Here is a 21944-nt window from a genome sequence, read left to right as displayed (position 1 = left end):
TATTGCCCAGTTATATGACTGAAAGAATTGTTGGCTGACTGTTTTGAGTACCAGTTTACACAGACTTCTGAAAATGTGCATGGCGTGAGTAGATCATCTTATCTGACAAAGGGAAAGGTATGCTGTGTATATTCAGAAAAAAATCCAAAGCAAGAAAATTCATTTCCTTAAAACACCTTTCATCAAAATATATCTTGGCAGCAGCAGAAGAGCAGGCTTTTGGGCTGTCTGCCAGGAAATGGGGTGGTCTGTTTCTGTGGCCTCAGTCAGTCAGTCAGCTCCCTGGGAAAAAGGCTTCCTGAGACTGAGTTTTCTCTGTTTATTAGTTTTATTAACCAGTGCATGGTGTCCGTAGGGCTTTGGGGAGAACTGCTGCTTTCCTTGGCAGGGTTCAGTGTGGTTTTTGAAAGGAGGAAGAGGGTCTAACTGAGACATCCTGCTTTCAAATGCCTTTCACTGAAAACTGGTCACGTAGTAGTTCTTTTACACATACAGTTTTGCTTCTTCCCCCGGTAAAAGCTGTGGATTATGAATCAGAAGCACTTGGAAGATCAGGCTAAAGTATACTAGCTTTATGCAAATCATAAGCAAAAATTGGTTGTCAGATGATGTGTAATTATCGGTTCATGTATTGCAGAGCTTGAAGCAGCCATTGATTTGTTGTGTCCTAGCTGAAAGATCTGCAGATTTCTGCTGCCTCGTGCTGTGGAGTGTGTGGGGAGGGCATACGTGCGTGCTGCCAGAAGTTAAGCTTTTTAATGGTGGTATTTAAGAAAGGAGAGTCTGCAATAGAGAGTATATATTGTATGAACAAGTTGGCTGAGAAAGGTTTTTATTCTTACTTGTTTATGCTTGCAGGTGTTAAGAGGGCAGACTCTTCCTTTGCACGGTTCTTTTTCATAGTGCTTCTGCCTTGCTTACTCTGCCTATTTCTCCAGTTGCCAAATTTGTTGTTCGTGCTAATAATGCTTCCTTGGCAGAAGTATAAAATTTTTCTTCCACACTGTACCCTTTTGTTACACCACCAGCCTATTGGCATGGCTATGCAATGCTTTTAGGGAACTTGCACATTAAAAAAAATTAAAAACAACTGGGAAAATGGTGGGGTTTTGATTGGATCGGTTTTCCAGTCCACTTTACTGTATGGCTGCATGGGCAGTTCTAGCACAGTAGTGGAGATGGAGACAAAATGTAGGAAGAAAGAAATGAAAGAAATAGCATAAAATCACAGTCATGAATTTCTCCTCAGTTCTCCAGGATGTTTTCTATGCTGTTTTAAAGGATCCTAATTATTACACAGAGGATGTCATTGTCTAACTTTTAGAACTCTAACGAAATCACTGCTGAAGAGGTTTAGTAAAAATTACTTTGACTTTTTTTAGAGTCATTATGAATTCATAAAAATGGAAAACTGCAAATCACTTTTTTCTTCTTTTTTTTTTTTTCCAAAAAGTTATTTTGGTTTGTGCTTTATAAATCAGCTTGACTCGAACATCTGTGTGTTGTATGTAAATGGCGTTCGTTTAGACTATTTTCAAAAGCAAACATGTCAAGTTTGGGTGCAGAATTACTACTGGGGAGATGTGTATCAAAGATTAAAAATGAAAGCTGTATTTCAGGGAGTAGATAATGCCTGGTTTATGTGGATGAATCAGCTGAGAGGCTGAACTTCAGCCAATAAAGCTAGATTTAATTTGCAGCATGGGTTGTTTTTTTTTTTTTTTTTTTTTGTCATGGTCAAATTTTATTTTATTTACAGTTGATTCATGTAATACACCTGATTAAGAAACCTTAAGTATCAGGTTTTGTAATAAACTCAGCTTCATTTGTTACGAAGTCAATGATCTATGCACTTAGGTAGAAATCTGATCACTAGATAATCGCAGGAAAACTAACTTCTGCTGAAAGATATTGGTGACAACAGAATCTTTTTGCAAGACTCAAAATTTAGTTTAGGGATTCTCTGCTCATGCTATTTAGCTGCAGAAATCCTTTGGCAAGGGCATGTTACCCTGGTTGTGCAGGTGAGTTTGATAATGACATTAGAAAGAGAAAGACCTGTCTAATAAGTGAAATTAGGAAACAGTGTGCTTTCTGCACCTCTTTACTGTCTTGCATGTAGATACTACGCAAAATCCCTTTGCTGGGCAGAAATTTGGACCACAAATCAGTTTTGTGTCAAGAGCAGGATCTGTGACCGGCCCCATAGTTACAGGAAAGTTAAAGGTCTTGGAAAATTAAGTTCAGCGTCTGTGCAGAATTTTCCTTGGAGGGACGTGTAATTAAAATTTCCCTGAAAGATCTGCTTGGTCTCACCAGCTAATTGAGTGATGACAGGGTTATTGGGTAATTTCAAGTGATCTTTCATAGTTACAGACATGAATCTTAGGAAATCTGGGTTCTGTTCCCAGCTTGGACACTTATTTCCTGCTGTGGCTGCAGTCAGGTCACGAAGGTTGTCAAGGATGTGTCCCTTTGCCAACTGTAGCTCTGACAACTGAAGAGGTTCTTGTCCCCAGCCTGCCTGGCTTGTGCATTGCCATCTCCATAGATCTGCTGACTGCACGGCTTTTGCACTTTCTCAGTGATAAATTTCAACAAAACAGAGTTAAGTGTGTATGGACTGCAATTTTAAGCTTTTAGCTGCGCAGCCATGGCTGTAAACTCGTGTGGCCTGAGATTCTGATGTGGAAAGCAGATTCCTTGCCTTTGATCAGTTGAGTCTGCTTCAGCGGAGGTGGTCTTCTCTGACAGAAGTGCCTGTGCATTTAGGCTTGAGTTGTATGGAGGTCTTTACTCTTCATAGTAAAAAAAAAAAAAAAAAAAAATCATTAACCTCATCAACTTTCAGGTTTTCAGACAGTGGCCTAAAGGGGCCATACTAGAATACTACATAAATACTTTGGAAAAAATTCAGTGATAGCCTAGTCACTCTCAAATCTTTCATTTATCTTTGAATAACTTTCATCGAGTGGCATGGAGATTAGCATTTATCACCATCAGAAGACTGCCAGTCGCTTTCTTTGCTTTTACTGTTTTTTCTCTGCTTTACATCTGTTTGATTTAGAGTGGAATTTTTTCGGGCTGTAGAATATGACTTTCCAAAGTGAGGATGTCTGGCATTTTGTGAGTGCCAGACATTTTCTGAGATAGAAAAGAGCTGTGTACCTAGTCTGACTAATTAAGCATGTTTTTTCTTGCTTGTGAAACACTTTTACTGTGGCATCTTCTGGATTGATGTACAAATAATGTGTCACTGATGTCAGATATCCAAAATACTTCTGCCATGAGCATTGTTCTCTCTTTAAATTTTGTGTCAACATTTAACAGGTACATTTTTTTAAATCTTACTTTCATGCTTGTATTTCTTTTCTCAGTTGTGAGCAGTTCCTTTCTTTTTGCCTTTGGCATCTTATATATTTCTTCCAGTTATTTGCCCTATCTACTTTTTATCTCCCTACTGCATTCTTATATTTAAACAAGCTTCTATACCGGTGCATGTGACTAGTGCAGCCTTCCACTGCTTGTCATCTAAAGTTTATTCTCCTTCAAATCTCTTCGAAAAAATCCCCCTTCCCTTTCTTTCTCCGTTCTTTCATCTGGACCTCTTTCTTTCTGAAGCAGAATGTTTCTGTGGTAATGATGCCAAATAAAAAAATGTGTATGTTTGAGAGGTTTTTTAATTTTTCCTTTACTTTAAAATAACAGCATCCGGAATGTGAACATACCTAACACCCTGTGTTAGAGAACTTCATCGATTAAAGAAAATTCTTGGTTGGTTATACCAGCCATTTTTTATGTAGCTCATTGTGCTTACTGTTCATCACCCTTTGTAGTTAACTGCTACAGAAGTGTCTTCTGTTAGAGTTCTGTGAAGTGTCAGTTCTTATGTGACAGCAGTCAAGGTCTGAGCCCGGTTTCACAAGTGGAGCAACACAACTGCAAAGGTAGTTTCCTCACCTCCGGTAGTGGAATTGGTAAAGCTCTTTCGACCTGTTTCATTAGTTGTCCTTTCACTTGGCATCAAAGACCAAGGAGAATTTGTGTATACAGCATGAAGTCGGTTCTAAGATTAGGAATTTGCGATGCTCGTGCTGAAGTTCACTGCTTCCCAAACACTGATTCCCTATCAATCAACTTAACAGTTCCAAATTTAATTTCACTGGTTTGTTCCATGTCTTAAAGCTTTTGGTTATTATTTCAGTATTTTTCTTGGCCAGTTACCTGAATTATTACTGTTTTACCGTCCTGCTTGCTGTCTTTTGCTGTCACCTACTTCTCTAGGTCAGAACATTAGAGCTAGGAAGGATTCAGGTGAGTCATGTAGCCCCAGGAAAGGCTCAATTAAAGATAGACTTGAATGACCTATATATAAGCCCTTGTGTTAGAGACATTGCAGCCTTCCCACATGACTTATTGTGGTTTTTAATTATTCCTTTCCATAAGAAAGTAATTTTTGTTTGTTTTCCCAATATCCAAGCTAAGTTGTCCTAGGTGCAATTTAGGCCTACTTCTGTTCTTTGTCCTTCAGATTACCCCTTTTCTTAGTGGAACAGTCTTTCATATGTCGGAAGATGTGCTAGTATATTCCAAGTTTCCTCTCCTCTAGGCTAAATGACCCTAATTTGTTTGCTCTTTACTTTTTAGGTTGTTCAGCCTTGCGTTGTATGTCATGTTTTTGGGATCTCTTGTGGCTCATGTTCCACTCCTGGATGCTGTCCAGTTGGTTCACAGTGCTTCAACTGTAGGTGCTGCTCCTCCCTCCAGCCTCCTTAGTATGGAGGCCCTTTTTTCCCAGTGGGATGACGTTACTGACTCACATTCAGCCTGTGGTCAGCCTTTTGTTCTTTTGCTACAGAACTCCTGTACGGGCTTTTATTCTCTTTTTGTAGGTGGAGTTAATTGTGTCTAACTGTGGTATTTTTCAGTCTTCCATGCTTCTGGATGGTCGAGATGATTTTTAATTTTTTCTTGTCATTTGGTGTTCTGAGGTGGGGTCATCTCCAGATTTAATACCTGCATTCCCCTTGCAGAGGCAGTTGATGAAAATACTGACCATTAGACCTGAGATGGGGCTTTGGTTCCAAGGGCCCGCAGTCACATCTTCTGTTTTGGGAGGGAGCGGTTGAGAAGTATTTCTGAGTTGTTTTTTTTTTTTTATGAGTTTGCTTTCAGTGTTGCTACCACTCATGTATGAATTGGTGGTAATGGCAGGAAATCAAATTTGAGATTAGACAAAATGTTAGTTCTTGGAGATAGAACTTGTTTGGAAAAATACTATTGTCTAGTCAGATGCATATGCTTTTCTTCTTAAGCTGATGAGAATCTTTTCAAAATCCAGTTATCACACCGTACTAGTATGACTTGTTTGATTTGATCTCTTACTTCTCTCATCTGTTTTATTACAGTTATCATGAGCACAGCTGTGAGGTTTTGTAATTTATATGTTTTCATCTCCATTTCTGTTTCTTCTTTTATAAGTTTCACAGGGCTTCAAGTTTGCATAATAGAAAATATTCTCTGTCCTTTCTGAGACTTAGGATTTTTTCTTTCATTTTCCAGAATGAGTACACAACCTGAAAATTGAGATTTTTATTCCTCCCCTCCCCCCCAATTTTACAAAATTCTCTGGAGGCAGCAGACTCTTAATTTACAGGTTAATTTTGTTTCCTATTCTAAAGCTGCTGTTGTAAGACTGCTGCTTGATATCTGGATATAATTTGCAAGCACAAAGATAACAATTTTACAAAACTACAGTTAATAAAATAGTCTTTCTTGATGTTTTGTGTTTTAGGGTTTTGACCCACCACATCAAAGTGATACAAGAACTATTTATATAGCAAATCGTTTTCCCCAGCATGGCCATTATGTTCCTCAGAAGTTTGCGGACAACAGAATCATATCGTCCAAGGTAAGGAATCAATTTGTCATGGGAAAACCACTTGGTATGTTACTTAAGAAGTTGTGTAGCAATTGCACGTGTGTGTATTATGCCTGACGGTGCATGTACAGTATTCAAAATGCAACAAGCTCTAAACTTTTGGGGAAAAAGCTAGGTTGCTTCCTATGCAATTTTTCTCCTGCTCTCATCCCTCTTTCTGAGAACCTGTCCAAATACAGAACAATTAAGCAAGTTGGTCAGAATTTCTGAAGAAAAGTAGGTTTTAAACCAGTGTTGACCATGTCTGGGTGTGATGCACATAATCACTTAAAAGGAAGGAGGAAGCTGGTTGTGAGGATTTATAAAACAGCCAAATTGTAAGCTAGTACTCTGCATAAAATAAATCAGCAGTGGACTGCAATTGCAGATTCCCTCCTAGTGTGACCTTGGATTGGAATCAATAGAACGGATGGTGGGAATGTGTCTTGTTGCTGTAGTGTAGGAGAGAAAGTTACAGCTGCAAGAATTAATTTCTTCCCTGCTACCCAGGATGCAAGCAACCAAATGACTCCAGCTGCTCCTATCCCAGTTGGTAGGAGAACATTTAAAACTTTGACACTGAAGGCAATGCAGTGGTTACCCATGCTTCCCTGCTAGCTGTACTTAAAAAAAATTGGATACGGCCGTTCTGTGTGGGAGTAAGGAAGACCAAAAGAAGGTTTAGGGGAGGGGAGATGGAAAATGAAAAGATTTCGGTTAAGGGAGTTTAATGGAAGCGGAACTGATTTTCACTGAACAATTGTTTAGTGTATCATAACTGTTCTTCTCTCACTCTCCCTTTTTTCTTTTCAGTACACAGTGTGGAATTTTGTTCCAAAAAACTTATTTGAGCAGTTCAGAAGAGTAGCCAACTTTTATTTTCTGATTATATTTTTGGTTCAGGTAAGTTGAATAATACTCAGGAAATTGCAATTTATGTTGTAAATTCTGCCACTGATTTTTGTTCTGTGAATTTAACTTCTCTACTTACATATTCTGTCTATAAAAAAACCCACATTTCCAGCTTCTCTGGGAAAAGAATATAACTTTAAAAAGAATCATGTTCAAATTTAAGTACTGTCCTTAGGTTTTATCTTCATGAATGCTAATATAGTTAAGTGTGCAATTTCAAAGTCCATTCCACTGCCAGCACAGGGACTCAATTGTCTGCCTCAAAATACAGTTTTAAATTTCTGAAGTTGGCCACAGAAATCAAAATGCATCTTTGGAATTCTATGACTATTGGTGGTGTTTGAATAAACCAGCAGGTTTACTCTGTTTGGTTTGAAGTGCTTCTTGGACATTAGCGTGCAGAAATACAGACATTCCCATACACATGCATCAAATTGGGCAGGATGCTTGCTCTTGAGCTGTGCATAGATTATTGTATATTCTCATTGTAGGTGGAATCTTGCTTTTGTAAATCAACACACTGTCATCATACGGTTCTAAGATCCTCATTTAATTTGTTTAGATAAAATGAAGATATAAAAATTTACAGCTAGGATTGACAGGTTTTCAGTTTGGAAGACATCAGTCATTGTTTATAGGTCAGAAATATTACTGTGGCTTTTGTAGCAGAGTGCATTTCTTCTAATTAAGAACATCCACAAGTATATTAAAAGTACGACTGTAATTTTTCTGTGATCTTTACACCTCCAACTCTGTAATTGTACTTGAATTCTGTTGAGCTATTGCAGACTTATTAGATGAAGGATAAGTGAGAGAAAGGTTGTAAGGAGAGGTAATAACTTTTGCAAGACCAATTAATGTCTGAGACAGAGACAAGATTTTGGAGTACACAAACTTTTCTTTCATTATAAAGTAGAATGCTTTGAACAGTGCTCCAACAGTGTTTAACCAACATTTACAGCATGCGTCTGAAAGATGGTACCTCATTCGACAAAAAAAAACAGGAATACCAAAGACTTCATAAGATTTGTCTGTGACTGTGCAAGATGTCAGTAGCGGGGCCAGTTCTGCAATTTTTAATCCATTGCCTTCTGTGTCCCTTGCTTTTGTTCTTTCATGCTTAGAAAATACGAACTTTCTAAGAGGCTGGGAATTCCTGCATTGGGAGTTACTAAAGCCATGTAGTTCTGAGTCTTAACAGAATGCATTGCCCATCCCATCTTCCTAGTTAAGAATATTGACTTTGTCATTCTTGTTACGATGTTTCATGCTATTTAACATATGGAGGAAGATGGAGGCATGCTGGAGAGAGATGGAACTTAAATGTTACTTACAGTAACCACAGACGATGTTGTATTTTTAAAACTTCTTTTTAATGCATATTTACCTCTTTAGCTCAATTCTGGATCATGTTCCTTTCAAACTATTAGACTTCAGTAATATCTAAATGTGATGTCCATGAACAAATATGGATCTAAAGGCAGAACTTCCGTTCAGAGTGTAATCCTGTTCTTCTCTCAGTTTGTGACTCGAGTGGATGCCCTAATTTGTAACGGAAATGTCTTGTCTATATGTCAGTATTCTTGGAAGCCGAACAGGAGAAAACTGCAGTCATTTTTGTTCATTTGTTAGAATGGAATTCTGTTTTTATTCAGATCCCATTTGGAAGTTCATTAATATCCAATATTTTTCTTTTTATAATGCAAAGGTGCCTTTAAAAGTTGATCACCATGAGATCTTCTTTGTCAGATGAATCTCGTGTGACCAAGATGCAGTGTCTGTCATTGCCACCTGAATCCAATGGGGATGACAGAGTTGGGGCAAGTTCTTGTGTGGTTTAAACATGCAGCACGATTCAGTCCACACTGTTCACCTCACATATGCATGCGAGAAACATGGTGACTGACTGCATTTTGGTCACGTGATGGAGCTGTGTAGCAGGCAAAGGGCCATAGTGTTCTGGTGAAAGAGGCAAAAGGAGCAGGCTACCATGACAATTCCACCATCACGAAACTTGCTCCATTTTCACATATAAGTCTCCCTTGAGAAAGGAGGAGAGAGTGTAGGTGGCAGAAATGTCATGGTTAACCCTGTCCAGCCAAAAATCTGATGCTTTTGGCATGGGTTTTCTTGGACAACATGCTGCCAAGCTGAAACTGCAGTGCTACAGTTGAGGAACAGACAATTTGTGGGCTAGATCCGATTTTTGTTGTGCTCTGTAAATTGTCTGTGTTTCAGTAAAAAAAAAAAAAGCTCATGCATATGTTGTAAGGTGGCATAATCTGTTTTCTCTGTGAGGTTCTTGGCTCTTAACAGAGTAAATTTCATGTGTGATTTTTTTTTTTTTTTTTCCCCTTCTTTATTGGTTGCCAAAGCAATGCCATAAGTCTCAGGTAAAGTGGATCAAATTGATATCCGTGGTTTTGAATAGTTCTTGTGTATATTTTCTTTACAGCACTTTACCATGTTGTTTTTTTGCTGCAGCAGAGGAGAACCACTGACATCCTCCCCCCCACATACAGAATTTTAGTGTATACACTGCACTTTTGGCATGCCAGCAATAATAGCACAAATTGTAAAAACTGCATGTTAGCCTGGGGGAACCAGAAGGGAGCAGTCCAAGAAAGAGCATTCTCTAATATCTAAACTGTTGGAAATTACTATTTTTAACTTTATTTTCACTTCTGAAGTGTATGTCACTGTACTCTACATTGCTCGTAAGCAGCAGATTGTGTAGAATATTGAAACAACTTCACAAAATGTGTATTTCCTTCCTTTGTTATTACTTTTGAATTTATTTTTGTGGGATGAAAACCTACCTTCCTTAAACTGGCTTGTGCATTACAAATGTGATTAAGTCTGTTCTATGCCCTAGAATCTTTGCATCATTATTGACATGTATTTTTGTATTTTGTATTGTGTTTTGTCTCAGGAACTGAGTTTTACTCAAGAAATACTGCAGAAAGTGCAGTAAAAATACTCACAGGTAGTAATGAGGAGTTTGTAAGATATTTGTCATCTTGCTTCATTGGGTTATTTTGGGAAATACAATTGTAAAACTAAAATTGGGCTAATTTTCATATTTTTTTCTCTTTTAGCTCATGATAGATACCCCTACCAGTCCCATTACCAGTGGATTGCCATTATTCTTTGTCATAACTGTGACAGCCATAAAACAGGTAAAGGGGAAAAATCTTTTAGCATGAAGTCTTTCTAAGGTAAAGTTACTTAAGGTCTAACCAAGATAATGTTTAGATACTAAAAATAAATAGAAAGGTGTCATTTTTAGAAAGGACTTTTTGTTTAATGTTCCTTGTTAGATGCTTGAACTTGAGCATTTTGGTTAGTTGTCAAATGCTCAGCGAGTCACTGCAGTACCCTTAAATGGACGGTGAATGACTGTCAGACAGTATTTTTGTCTGAACATTACATGTCACTTGTTATAAGACCTTTTCTAAAAGGTCCTTTGGCACACCTCGCTGCATATTAAAACCAGTCCTCCCACATGAAACACTGAGAAAGGAGCTTGAATAGATGGAGCAGTGGTGCAATCCATGTTTGTCAGTAGTTAAAAGGCAAATTTGCCCCAAGGAGTATGTTTCATGGCGTAACATATATGTTAACTGTAATCCTGTACCAGGTAAAAGGTTTGGTTTAGAAAGCTTCTGGTTTTGTTATCTTTTTCTTCGGTTGCATAAAACATTTTGGAATGCTTTATAGCACTGGAAAGAAGAAAAATCTTCTGAGTTTAATAGAAATCTTGTTCAAGCACCATACTACATCCTACTAAGATCTAGAGCCACTGGAAGGAGAATGTTTAAAAAAAAAAAAAAGAAAAAGGGGAAAAAAATAAAGAAGGAAAAAGCTTTCTGTTTTATGTAAACCCTTAAAGCAAGAGGAGAAAGAAACAAGCACATAAATTAAGAGGTGATGTGGATAGAAGCTGTAATCTCTTCTGTAGGGAGGTAATTTTCAGGAACTGTCCCCTTCAAAGGGTTTGACAGTGCTGTCTGGGGAAGAGATGCAGTCATAGCAACTGAGAGGTAAGCAGGAGGCTGTTACGGAGCTACAACTGGAATTTCAGTTTGCCTCCTGTGCCAGTAAGACTCAAAGCCATCCTGAAATAGGGCAAAAGTAAAAATAGCTCTGGCTTTCAAGCGGATAGAATGGTGTTTGGGACAGGGGGGATCTTAATGCTGGAGTAGTATTTAAACTAACACTCCATCTTGTTGTTGTGCAATGTGTATGTGTAGAGTGCCCTAATCCTATTCAATTGCAGTTGTTGTCATCGCTCCCCAAAATTCAATGTTCAAGAGTCATCAATAGGCAATGGAAAATATCCCTTAAAGGTGTGTGAACTGAAAGAGATTGTGCAACTTAGTTATAAATATTAGATTTTTTTCCAGAAAGAATTTGGACTTGTATAAGTCTAAAATAGTCCAAAATAATTTATTACTGCCTTGATGGTTGGACTTGATGATCTTAGAGGTCTTTTCAAACCTATGATTCTATGATTGTTTCCAGATGTCCAATATTATATTGGGAAATTCAAATATCTTACCATCAGTTGCAAAGAATAGAGATTCAGGCATTCCTTCTAGAAGTTTCAAATCATTCATGACTTGCTGAGCATCAAGAGTTTTTCTGATTGTCTCAATATCTCTGCAAGGACTGTTGGAACCACTTAAGCTGATCTGATGGACTCGTGTTTATCCTACCTGCTGCAAAGCAGGCAAACAGTATTCACAAGCTGTTATCTTGGAAAGACAATTCAGTGTACTCTTTCCAACAGGCTGCGCTTGGACAAGGGAGATAGATAAATCTTCTGCTGGAACGCAGAGAGAAATATACCCAGTATGGTCTCAAAACCAGCTGCCATTTTCTCTCAAACCAGAAGTGGAATAGGAAGCACCTTTTAGGGGAAGAAACAGCTTTTGAAAGCTGCAGGGCATTGGTTCTATACAAAGTTACATCAGGAGAAATGTTTAACTTGATGGTCTCTCAAAAGATGAAGGGGAGAAACAGAAGCATTAATTGCGTGTGGGTTCAAGCCGCTTAGCAGCAAGTGGAAAAACTCCCCTGCTTCTGGACGGCCAGTTAACGTGGCACCTCTAGCAAACCTCCAAAAACTCAGCCTTATTTTAATCTCAGCCAAGGAGGCAGAACTCTTCTTAGAATTGTAATTGCACCTCGGTCAGCAGAAGGACATACAAGACTGCAAAGTGATGCAACTCATGCTGTGTCATTTTGTCTGTCTTGTTAGCCAGAGCACTTTCCTGCTTGTGCCTGTGAAGGTGCGTGTGCAGTCCTCAGAGGAGTCCAAAATTAGAAAATAAATAAAAATAAAATGAAAATTAAAAAACCCAAACAAAATACAGCAAAATAAAGATACTTCTTGAGGAACTTTAGTGAACTTAGTCTATTTCAAGAAGTTCATAGGTCTTTAGCAAAGAAGTTGATTGGGTGCAGATGTTTACACAGCTGTCGGGTAAATTAGAAACAACTACTTTGCAGGCTTGGATTAAATATAGGTCTGAACTGAGAATGAAGAACCTGGTAATATAATATGCAGGCCTGGCTTAATTTTCTCCTTTTCTCAAGTACATTGGTGCAGTGATTTAAGAAGGACTTAAAATCCCTCAATTAAATTATATCCTTAATTGTTAGTTTCTGTTCATGCAATTAAGCAACACTCTCTGTATTCCTATTGCATCTTTCTTTTTAACAGTATTTTTGCAATATTTGCAAGTGAGGAACTCTCAAAAATGCCGCAGTAGGTAAATCTGGGGGGAATTCAAACTGACCACAGTAAGTTGACTCAAGATTTCCCTGGTGTGAGGTGTCACCCTTGTGTTGTAAGCAATAGGCGTCAGATGGAGAAAGCGCTGAAATCTGTACTTTCTAAAGAAGGTAAATTTCAGTTCTTTGCCAAATGCCCACATTGCTCAGCTGTTCAGGTTTATGAGACAGATGCCCCAAGGTTACTGGATGTTAGTTAAATCCTTGTTTTCTTCTGTCAGTCACCTTTAACAAGGAGCTGTAGGTACTGACTCTTGTGTTTTCATATTGATTATAAGAGTCTTAGAGTTGTACTTTGGGGTTTTAGGATTCTGATTTCCCAGTATCTCTCTGTGTGGCTGCTATTACTACACACTTGTAAATTATTTATTTTTAAGTAGTTGGCATATAAAGCTACCTTCGTGGATTTTTTTTTTTTTTTTTTTTTTTCAAACCTAGGTAGTGCAGTTGTGCTGTCCCTACTCATTTGTGCTAGTAATGGTGAAGGTGCATGAAGAACTGCAAAACTATACTTTTAACATGTTAAGTTCATCATATAACTTTCTTCCGACCTCCAGTCAACCACAGAATTCTCCAAAGTGCGTCTGCATTAGTACTCTTCACGTTATGACACTCATATATAATGTTTGTAGCATTCTAGGATGAATGGGGATTATGCCTCCTGTTTCAGAGGGCCCCCTTCTGTCTGCAAACTTCAAAGGAAGTGGTTTTAACTCTTTCACGTTTTTTTACACCTACAGAAAAGCATTTTAGGAAGTGTATCTATTATTGTAAATCAGTTGGAGGAGGTTTGCCAGCATGTGAGAAGCAGCTGAACTTCCTGCATAGACTGATCTATTTCTTGTTCTTGTTCATGAGGCTTTCCAAACAGTACCTAGACCTGGGGATTAGAGATCATGCTATTGACAAGCATGCTATTAGGTTAAATAAGCGATGTGTGAATAATTTAGAAAAACAGGAGGGAATCATATACCTGGATTCACTCTCATGAACATTTGCACATGTGTGTGCATGGGGTAAAGGGTACTTACAGGTGCCAAATATTAGGTAAAGGAAAACTGCTTGGTTTATCCATTTAAAAACTCAGTTGCTGCAAACCGTTGCATTACAGCTTAGAAAAAACCTAAAAGCTTCTCATTCATCTTCTCTTGCTTTACAGAGCTTATGCATGAACAGCAGATTATACAAAATAAAGAAATCTGAAGATTTCATGCATAGGCTATGGCAGTAATTATAAGAAGTGCTATATGGTTTGGCATGAAGTAATTCAGTCTGTTACTTCTCTTTCAAAACAATAGAATCCAAAGGAGAGACTGGGAGTGACTGTTCGCAGTTTGTGGTATATTAATCCATGTAGATAAAGATTGAATGAGTGCTTGGTCATTTTGTCTGCAGAAGATGTCACTGCCTGTTTGTTTTAACAGAACGTGGGACTCTAAGTTTCTTTACCACTTTTGCTATTTTATTTGCCTTTACTTATGTGTGTAAAGTGGGTATAAATCAAGAGGTTTCCCAGGTTCTTGAGTAACAGGTGTAGTAGAAGCTCAAGAGAAGTTGGTGACTGTATTCAGGCTATGCAGCAAGTAATTTGAAGCACATTTGCTTATATTACAAGATATTTGTTATGTGTTATAGGTTTCTTGCTTAAAAAGTAAATTTGTATGTGTTTTCCACAGGGTTATGAAGACTGGCTACGGCATAAAGCAGACAATGAAGTAAATGGTGCTCCAGTTTATGTTGTTCGAAGTGGTGGCCTTGTAAAAACGAGATCTAAAAACATTAGGGTATGTGCCTAACGATAAATTGAAAGTTGTGTTTCTATTGCATAGCTAACACTCTTGTTTCGTTACTAATCATTGTGGCCTGTTTTGTCCTGATTCGATAACAATGCTGAAATGAACTCTTTTAAAACTCTATACCCTTCTCATTTGCGTTCACTTCACTAGGTGGGGGACATTGTCAGAGTAGCCAAAGATGAGACTTTTCCTGTTGATCTGGTGCTTCTGTCATCTGATCGAGTCGACGGTTCATGCCATGTTACCACCGCAAGTCTGGATGGAGAGACCAATCTTAAGGTCTGGGTTACTGCTATGAATTAGAATGTAGTTCATTTGAGATACTGTTTTTTTCAGTGCCTTGAAATACCCGCCCTGTCCGGTAGTCCGGTACCATTAACTTAATGGGCACTGTTTTACAGACACATGTTGCAGTCCCAGAAACAGCAGTGTTACAGTCCGTTGCCAACCTGGACAAACTTGTAGCTGTCATAGAATGTCAGCAGCCAGAAGCAGATTTGTACAGGTATCACTCTATTAGTAAATATTTTGAAATTAAATCGAAGTGAAGTGTTCAATATGAGGAATGTTAAGGATCTTGCTGGGATTAAAATAGCTCCAGACATCTGCTTAAATTTTATGTTTTAATAGTGTGTTTCTACGTATGTGCTTACTGAAAGTCGCAAGTGACAAGTCAAATTTGAGTATTTCAGTAGTAAAACAGAAATTACAGGGTAATGTTTTGTATTTTAATCGTGACACTTATGTGCATTTCTGTTCTAACCAGTAAACTTGTTTCCAAATTTAAAAAAATTAAATGGACAATGAGTCTGAGCAGGTTGCAGAAGGAGTTTTATAAGGCTCTGTGAGGAGATTTCGGTACTATATAGTATATATTTTTTTAAATGAATTAACTCAAATTGTAGCAAATTGTTGTAAGCTTAGGTTAATTTTAAGGATATGTGTTGGTCAAATTCATTTCACTTATGCTCAAGAGGGGATGTGAACTCCATTCTTCACCAGCAGAAATTCAGAATAAGAACAGTTGCATCTGATTTCAGCTTTTAACGTCAGCACTCAATGGCCTAGAATCTCTAAAACAGCACCACATGTAACAAAAGTTACATTCCCATCCAAATGTCTCCTGAATTGTATAATAGAAAATGGTAGCTATCAAGTAGTAGTTTTCAAAATCCAAGTGTATCACAGCAGTTATTCTTAAGTAAGCTTTGGGATCTTTGAGAAATATTAAATTCTTAAATACTAAGATACTTAGTTTGAGCATCTGTTCAAATATTTGATCTTTAGTTCAGTTTGTAGAGAACGTTAAGCTAAGGTACAATTGTAGAAGTTTATGTCCCTATTTGTAGCTGGGGTCATGCTAGATACGTACGTGTCAGATTTTAAAAACAGTAGATTGGCTTTGTTAAATGAAAAATTAATATTTCTGATGGATAATATGCTAACTGATATTTGTTGAGGAATTATTTCGTGCTGAAACATCAAGTCACAGTATGTTTTAACTAAGAAATGTAATCTTTTGTGGTTTTATTAATGTAACCTAATAGACTTTCTCAATGACTGTTCTTTTGAAGCATAAATGTTTGTTGTTGAATATCTCTGGTAAAATTATTGCCGATGTTGCAATATGGTTTTAGTTTGATTGTTAATAGAAGTTAATTATTTAGTACTTGTGAACCATTAATGACTTTTTGTAAATGTGGAGGAGTTTTTACAGGTTTTTTTATGTAGATATTCTAACATATGGCCATCTCTCGTAGATTTGTTGGAAGAATAACTATAAGTCAACAAACTGAAGAAATTGTACGGTAAATAAAATTTTATAAGATTAATGTCTGGACCTGAGGGGGGTGGTTAAAATCAGGACCATCACAAAAAGGAGTTACTGCTGAATATAGGAAAAGGGAGGGGTATTTTTACTCAAGGTGTCAGTTGTAGCTGCATACTTAAGATTGAGATGAGAAAAAATTAGTGAAAGAAAGTTCATTACTACTCAGTTTTTGAGATTTAATGGGACAGTTCTGGAAAGCTTGGCTGTTCTGAAGGGGGTAATTTTTAGGCACATTTTTAGGTAATCAGCTGGTAACTTTGTTGCTATTTGTTACTTAAAACATTTAGTGATCTTAAAAGTTTTCCAGTGGCATATTATGTAGACTACAACAGATCCTCTGTCATCTGTTTATCAGAGGCACTGAGCAGGTGTTTTTGCAGTTGAAATTCCTAGAAGTTATTTGGCTGTTTTTATAAAGCCTCTGCTACAAAAGTGTAGCTTTTTGTATATATTTCCAACTACTGTACTACTTGGACTGTGTGGTAAGTGCTTACATCTGTAATAGTCAACACAAACTTACATGCACATAAAGCTATGTGCATATAATAATATGCTCACAGCATTTCCCTGTGCAGTCATAGCAAGTAGCATACACCTAAACACATGTGAAAACATAAAAATAAAGATGTGAAGCCGTGTAGATCTGCATGTGGACTTCCTCAAAGGTGGCTAATTGCGATGGGTTGGCCCCAGCTAGCAGCTAAACATCCACACAGCTGCTTGTTCACTTTCCTCCACCACAACAGGACAGGAGAGAAAATAGGAAGAATAGGCATGAGAAAAGTCAGGGTTTCAAATAAAGACAGGGAAATCACTCACAAGAAATACCCAGATTTTTAGGAATATTTATCATGCAAGTTATTTCATTGTTTTCTCTTGAGAGTTGTTGATAATCAAGGTATCAAAAAGACTTTGTCACCTTAAAATGTAAAATGCTGTGTTACATATAAATGTGTCACTGAAACAGGTAAATCTATTATGATTCTTTCACTCTTCTGATGTCCAAAATGTTACCCTTTACACATTTATTTACTGGAATTTCTACCTGAATCAAATACTAAAGCAGTATTGTTTTCCATGTAATGTGTGCCTCCAGTCTGAAGAACTGACAGTCTTTCAACCTGAGAGCCCCCTACGAGGCTAGCAAACATCTGTCAAATTTAGATAGGAGCAACATGGAGTTCGGAGTGAGTCAATGATTTGTCAATGGTTTTGCAAGAAATACAGAAATGCAGAAGGCAGATCACTTGGCCCCAAGTACGATGCCTTATCCACCCCCGCAAAAAAACTCTTCCCAAACCCCTCCAAAAACCTGCTCAGCAGTTTTCTAAGGTCACTTTATGTGCTACTTCACTTGGAGCTTTTCAGAATTCATTACTGCCATGCTTGACGGTTTCAGCTTTGGGATAACCTATCAAAATAATTTACTTGACAACATATAACAGAACCAGTTTAAAAGGAGTTTGAAAAATAATTGCAAGTTCTGACTGCGGGTGGAGCTGTATCTTCTGACTGTCAAAGATAAACTTGTCTAGTGTATGTTGCACTGATTCAGGTTTTTTATTCTGGGTTTATCAGACTGGTTTTACAAACTGCAAAAAAACACTTCAATCCAGAAATATACATCAGATTTCGTAGGAAAAAAGATTAAATGCATGAGCATTTAGTCCCTTCTACTTCAATTTTTAGTTTATTTTAGGCTACACTCAAACTTCAACATACGTATGTGTAATTTAAACAACCTATCATAATCCGTGCATCTAGTTGGTGCACGCATTATATGTGAAGGTAACTGTCACATTTGCAGTAAAGTTAAGTTAAATGCTTAACTGTGGGAGGTGGCGTATGGATTTGGGGGGGGGGGGTGTTGGGTAACTCCAGGTTATGCTTTCAAAGGAACTTCAAGTGTAAGAGCTTTGTTTGTATAATAGTGATCATGGACTGCCTGTGGCACAGCTAATGGAAAAGTAAGACAAACCCAAGGGCTTGTATGCTGTAGCACTTAGTGTATGATCTTTAATTCTTTTGCTTATACCTGGTATGTCAGCCTGGCCGCTGCAGTTTTCAGTTTCTGCTTTCATTTGAAACACTGGGAAAAATAGTGAATGCACCTTTTTTTTATTATTTTTTTCATTTCAAACCAACCATACTGGCTGTTTCTAAAGATGGTACAGCTGCTGGAGTAGAACATACGACTCTAACCATATATGAACCTTAATTCTAACTGTACTTTATTTTCACAGCACTGCTTACAGTTAAGCAATGAAAAGAATGTATTATTTTGGTGTGATAGATGTGAGGAAAAAACATTTATGAAATTTTAGTCTTGTGTTAGGAAGCAGAACTTGCACTGTTGTGATGGTGTGTCCATCTAGTTGTTTGTTTCACTGGTATGAATAGCTTTTGAACTTGCTAGATCATTTCAGTTTGACAAAGGGGTGGAAGTAAGGCAGGTAAAATAGCCAAACCTAAAATAGTGCTCATGTTGCACTGTGAGTTTGACAAGTTTTTTTGCCTGCTGGCTTCTGAAGTAACTTGCAGGTCTCTCTGAACCAGCCTTTTGGTATATTTAGCTCAGTCACCAATTATGTGATACTGAACAGTGGTGGGAGAGTAATGGCAGTGACCAAAGGAGGCACAAAAGGAGACGGAGAGCTCTGTGGAGATGTGTGGTGAGGTGTGGTAAAAGGGGAAGAGAATTGAAGATGGACCAAAATGAGGGTGGAGTTGGAGGAGTTGTGGTGGGAATTCATAGGAGATATAGGACAACTGTGCATAGGAAACTGGATTTCGTTAGTCTTACGGAATACAGAAACTGAATTTTTAAATGCTGCTGATATGTCTATTTCTTTTTAGACCTCTTGGACCTGAAAGTCTCTTGCTTCGTGGAGCGAGATTAAAAAACACCAAAGAAATATTTGGTTTGTAGACACCTAAATATTTAATGCGTATTCTCTTTTTAAAACATGTTAATGAGCTATGCTTTGATTCTGCTTGCACTGAAGAAATTGTAATGATTTTCTGACTGTTACCTGAGGGCATATGATTATAGATGAAAGTAATGATATTATGCTGAAGAATCTCTAAGGATGTAAAGTTCCAGCTCTGCTCTGTGAAAATATTTGAAGTGGTTTGGTAAAGGAATAACTCAACTTCAGTGGATAAATGGCTGTTGTTACTGTTACTCATTGTTCAAGACTTTCTCCTGAGATTTACCACTCTGATTTCCATAAATACATGTTGAAGAGCAGTACAGTCATAATAATGAACAGTGGTTTAGTAGGTGTTAAAATTACTTTAGTAGTACTGTTTTACTATAACAGAATATTGCAGATACTTACAAAATACTGTCTCTCCATTGTACTGAAGTAAACAGAAGTAATAGCACATCTTCATTTTATCCTATGTCTCTTAAAATGAAAAAGACTGCAGATTGTATATATGCAGAAAATAAAGTATAAATTTTTCCCCCTCCCCTTCCTTCCCAGGTGTTGCTGTGTATACAGGTATGGAGACAAAGATGGCATTAAATTACAAGAGTAAATCTCAGAAACGGTCAGCAGTAGAAAAGTATGTTTATTTTCTAATACCTTTCTTATTTGTAGAGTTTTAACTTAGTTTTGGCTTGGTAACTTTAAAACCCTGATGGTCTCGTCGTTGGGTCGTAGGCAGGGAAAGAGAGTGTAATTGCTTTGCCTTCAGTATGAAGCGATAAAGATAAGATCTATTTCTTGGTATTTCATTCTTTATTGATTCTTTCAGTAGTGTACAAAGTTGAAATATCGAAGCAGAAAAAGTTGGTTTAGGAGGTTTACTTTTCTGAGGTGTGGAGATCATTTAATGATAGATGAAATGCTGCTTGAACCAGATGCTCGGAGATCCCAGCCACTGCTGTTCTTACGCATCCTTTACTGTAAAACTGCGTCATGCCTTTACAGAGGATGGGTTGAAATGAAGTCTTAATTGCTTACAAATCTTTGTCCAGAATCCTAGTATTTGATACAATGGAAGATAGCTTTCTTTCACGTAGTCTAAAGCATGTAGCCTATCCAGGTATGTTTTGCAATGAATCTGACTTCTAGCACAAGTCACAGGCTCAGTTTTAAAAATCTTTGCTTGTAGTTATGGGATAGGTGTTACTATAATAGAGATTTATATGTTGAACCTCATGAATTATTTTAAAAGGGAAAGGAATTCTGGTATGTTGCGTTTATTCCAGTTACTAAAAATCTGAGATAGCCTCCTGCCATTCTTTTGCAAACATAAGATTGATTATTCTTGTACAGCCAGATACAAATAGAACTGTAGAGTGCACAGGAAAAGTTCAGTCATCAAAGCAAGGGGTGGAAAGATGGTCTGGCTAGCATTACAGAACGTAGAGCCAAGTTTGACTTTATTCTGGTATAGCGTGGCCTGGGTTAAATAAACGAATGCATGTGGTAGTGCTCTTCTAACTGAAGAAAAAGGTGCAGCCTTGGATTTACGCAGTGGTGGTTTTTACTGCCTTCACAGCCTTGCTAGATACTCAGGGAAGCAGGGAAGGATAAGTCAGCCCTCACAATCTTGGACAACAGGTGTGACACAAGTCAGCTGTTGGGGTGTTCTTGCACCTTAATCTAGTCTTTGTATCGCTATATGCAGAGAATATCTTAGTCAGATGTGGGATTTCATTTCACTGCTGTTACTTGTCGTATAGAAAGTTTTATATCTGTGTCAAACACGGGAAGCATATAAAAAAAAAAAAACTGTCCAGTAAGTTTTTGATCATTTCATGGAACCACATTGTGTCATCAGATTAAGTAAAATAAACCAAAGTTGCTTTTTTTTTTTTGCCTTTGTAGGTCCATGAATTCCTTTTTGATAATTTATCTAATAATTCTCCTCTTTGAAGCCATTCTGAGTACTATTTTAAAGTATGCGTGGCAAGCTGAAGAGAAATGGGATGAGCCTTGGTACAATGAAAAAACAGAGCATGAAAGAAACAGCAGTAAGGTAATGTAGTTCTACCCAGTTATGTATCAGTGGAAACCCCCGACCACCATATACTGAATGGGATATTTGTTATGTCCCTGTTTGTGGGTTTAGGTGTAACTACCAAATGATCCACTTGCAAGTCTGTGTGCTGTTGTCTTGGTGTTTTAGAGAGAGTGAGTCCTATGTAGCCTCACCCTTGTGTAGAAATATCATACCTCTGTTACTGATTGGACTTTATGCTCCTTTATAAAAAGACTAAGCTTTCTGAAAATTTTGGGGTTTGGTAGGGCATATTTCTGTGTTCTTATTATAGTTATTGTTCTTTTGGGTGTAGTTTGTCATTCCTTAAATGAAAAGAGGAGGAGGGCCGCCATTCTTGTGCACGTTCCATTGCAGGGATTTCACAGTTCAGGCATTGTGGACATTCTGTGATGTTGAGATTGTTCAGACAATGTTGTAAGGCTGTAATTTTGCTCAAGCTCCAGATTGCCTTCTCACTTTTCTGTAGAGATTAGAGGGATACTTTGAAGTGTTACTTAATTCTGCAGTTCTGAGAAGTGTCTTTTTTTAATCATTCTGTATTTTTCTGTGTTCTGTTTAACTTTTGCTTTCTTGATGAGTCTGTCTTCTTCCAAAGGAGTTCAGGAGCTGTTTGGAGCTGATTGTAAGAGGGGGTTTTCAAAGCACAGAAGATTTGGAAATCCAGTTTCCA

The 21944-nt window shown here is 37.6% G+C and overlaps 1 protein-coding gene across 10 annotated transcripts in view; it reads left to right on the top strand.

Annotated features, from left to right (window-relative positions):
- Positions 1-21944, top strand: part of ATP11B (ATPase phospholipid transporting 11B (putative)) — a 70273-nt gene that overhangs the window by 8678 nt on the left and 39651 nt on the right. For all 10 annotated transcript variants that reach the window (XM_075418259.1, XM_075418258.1, XM_075418264.1 and 7 more), the window contains exons 2-11: positions 5795-5911; positions 6734-6823; positions 9931-10011; positions 14308-14415; positions 14578-14706; positions 14829-14932; positions 16188-16235; positions 19115-19179; positions 19747-19828; positions 21100-21250. In XM_075418259.1, coding sequence (XP_075274374.1) covers positions 5795-5911; positions 6734-6823; positions 9931-10011; positions 14308-14415; positions 14578-14706; positions 14829-14932; positions 16188-16235; positions 19115-19179; positions 19747-19828; positions 21100-21250 — 975 coding nt within the window. The remainder of the gene's footprint in view (positions 1-5794; positions 5912-6733; positions 6824-9930; positions 10012-14307; positions 14416-14577; positions 14707-14828; positions 14933-16187; positions 16236-19114; positions 19180-19746; positions 19829-21099; positions 21251-21944) is intronic.

The sequence above is a fragment of the Opisthocomus hoazin genome, chromosome 4 (genome assembly GCF_030867145.1).
Source record: "Opisthocomus hoazin isolate bOpiHoa1 chromosome 4, bOpiHoa1.hap1, whole genome shotgun sequence".
Lineage (NCBI taxonomy): Eukaryota > Metazoa > Chordata > Aves > Opisthocomiformes > Opisthocomidae > Opisthocomus > Opisthocomus hoazin.
Note: the sequence above shows the minus strand (reverse complement) of the source record. Positions and strands in the feature narration are given on the sequence as shown.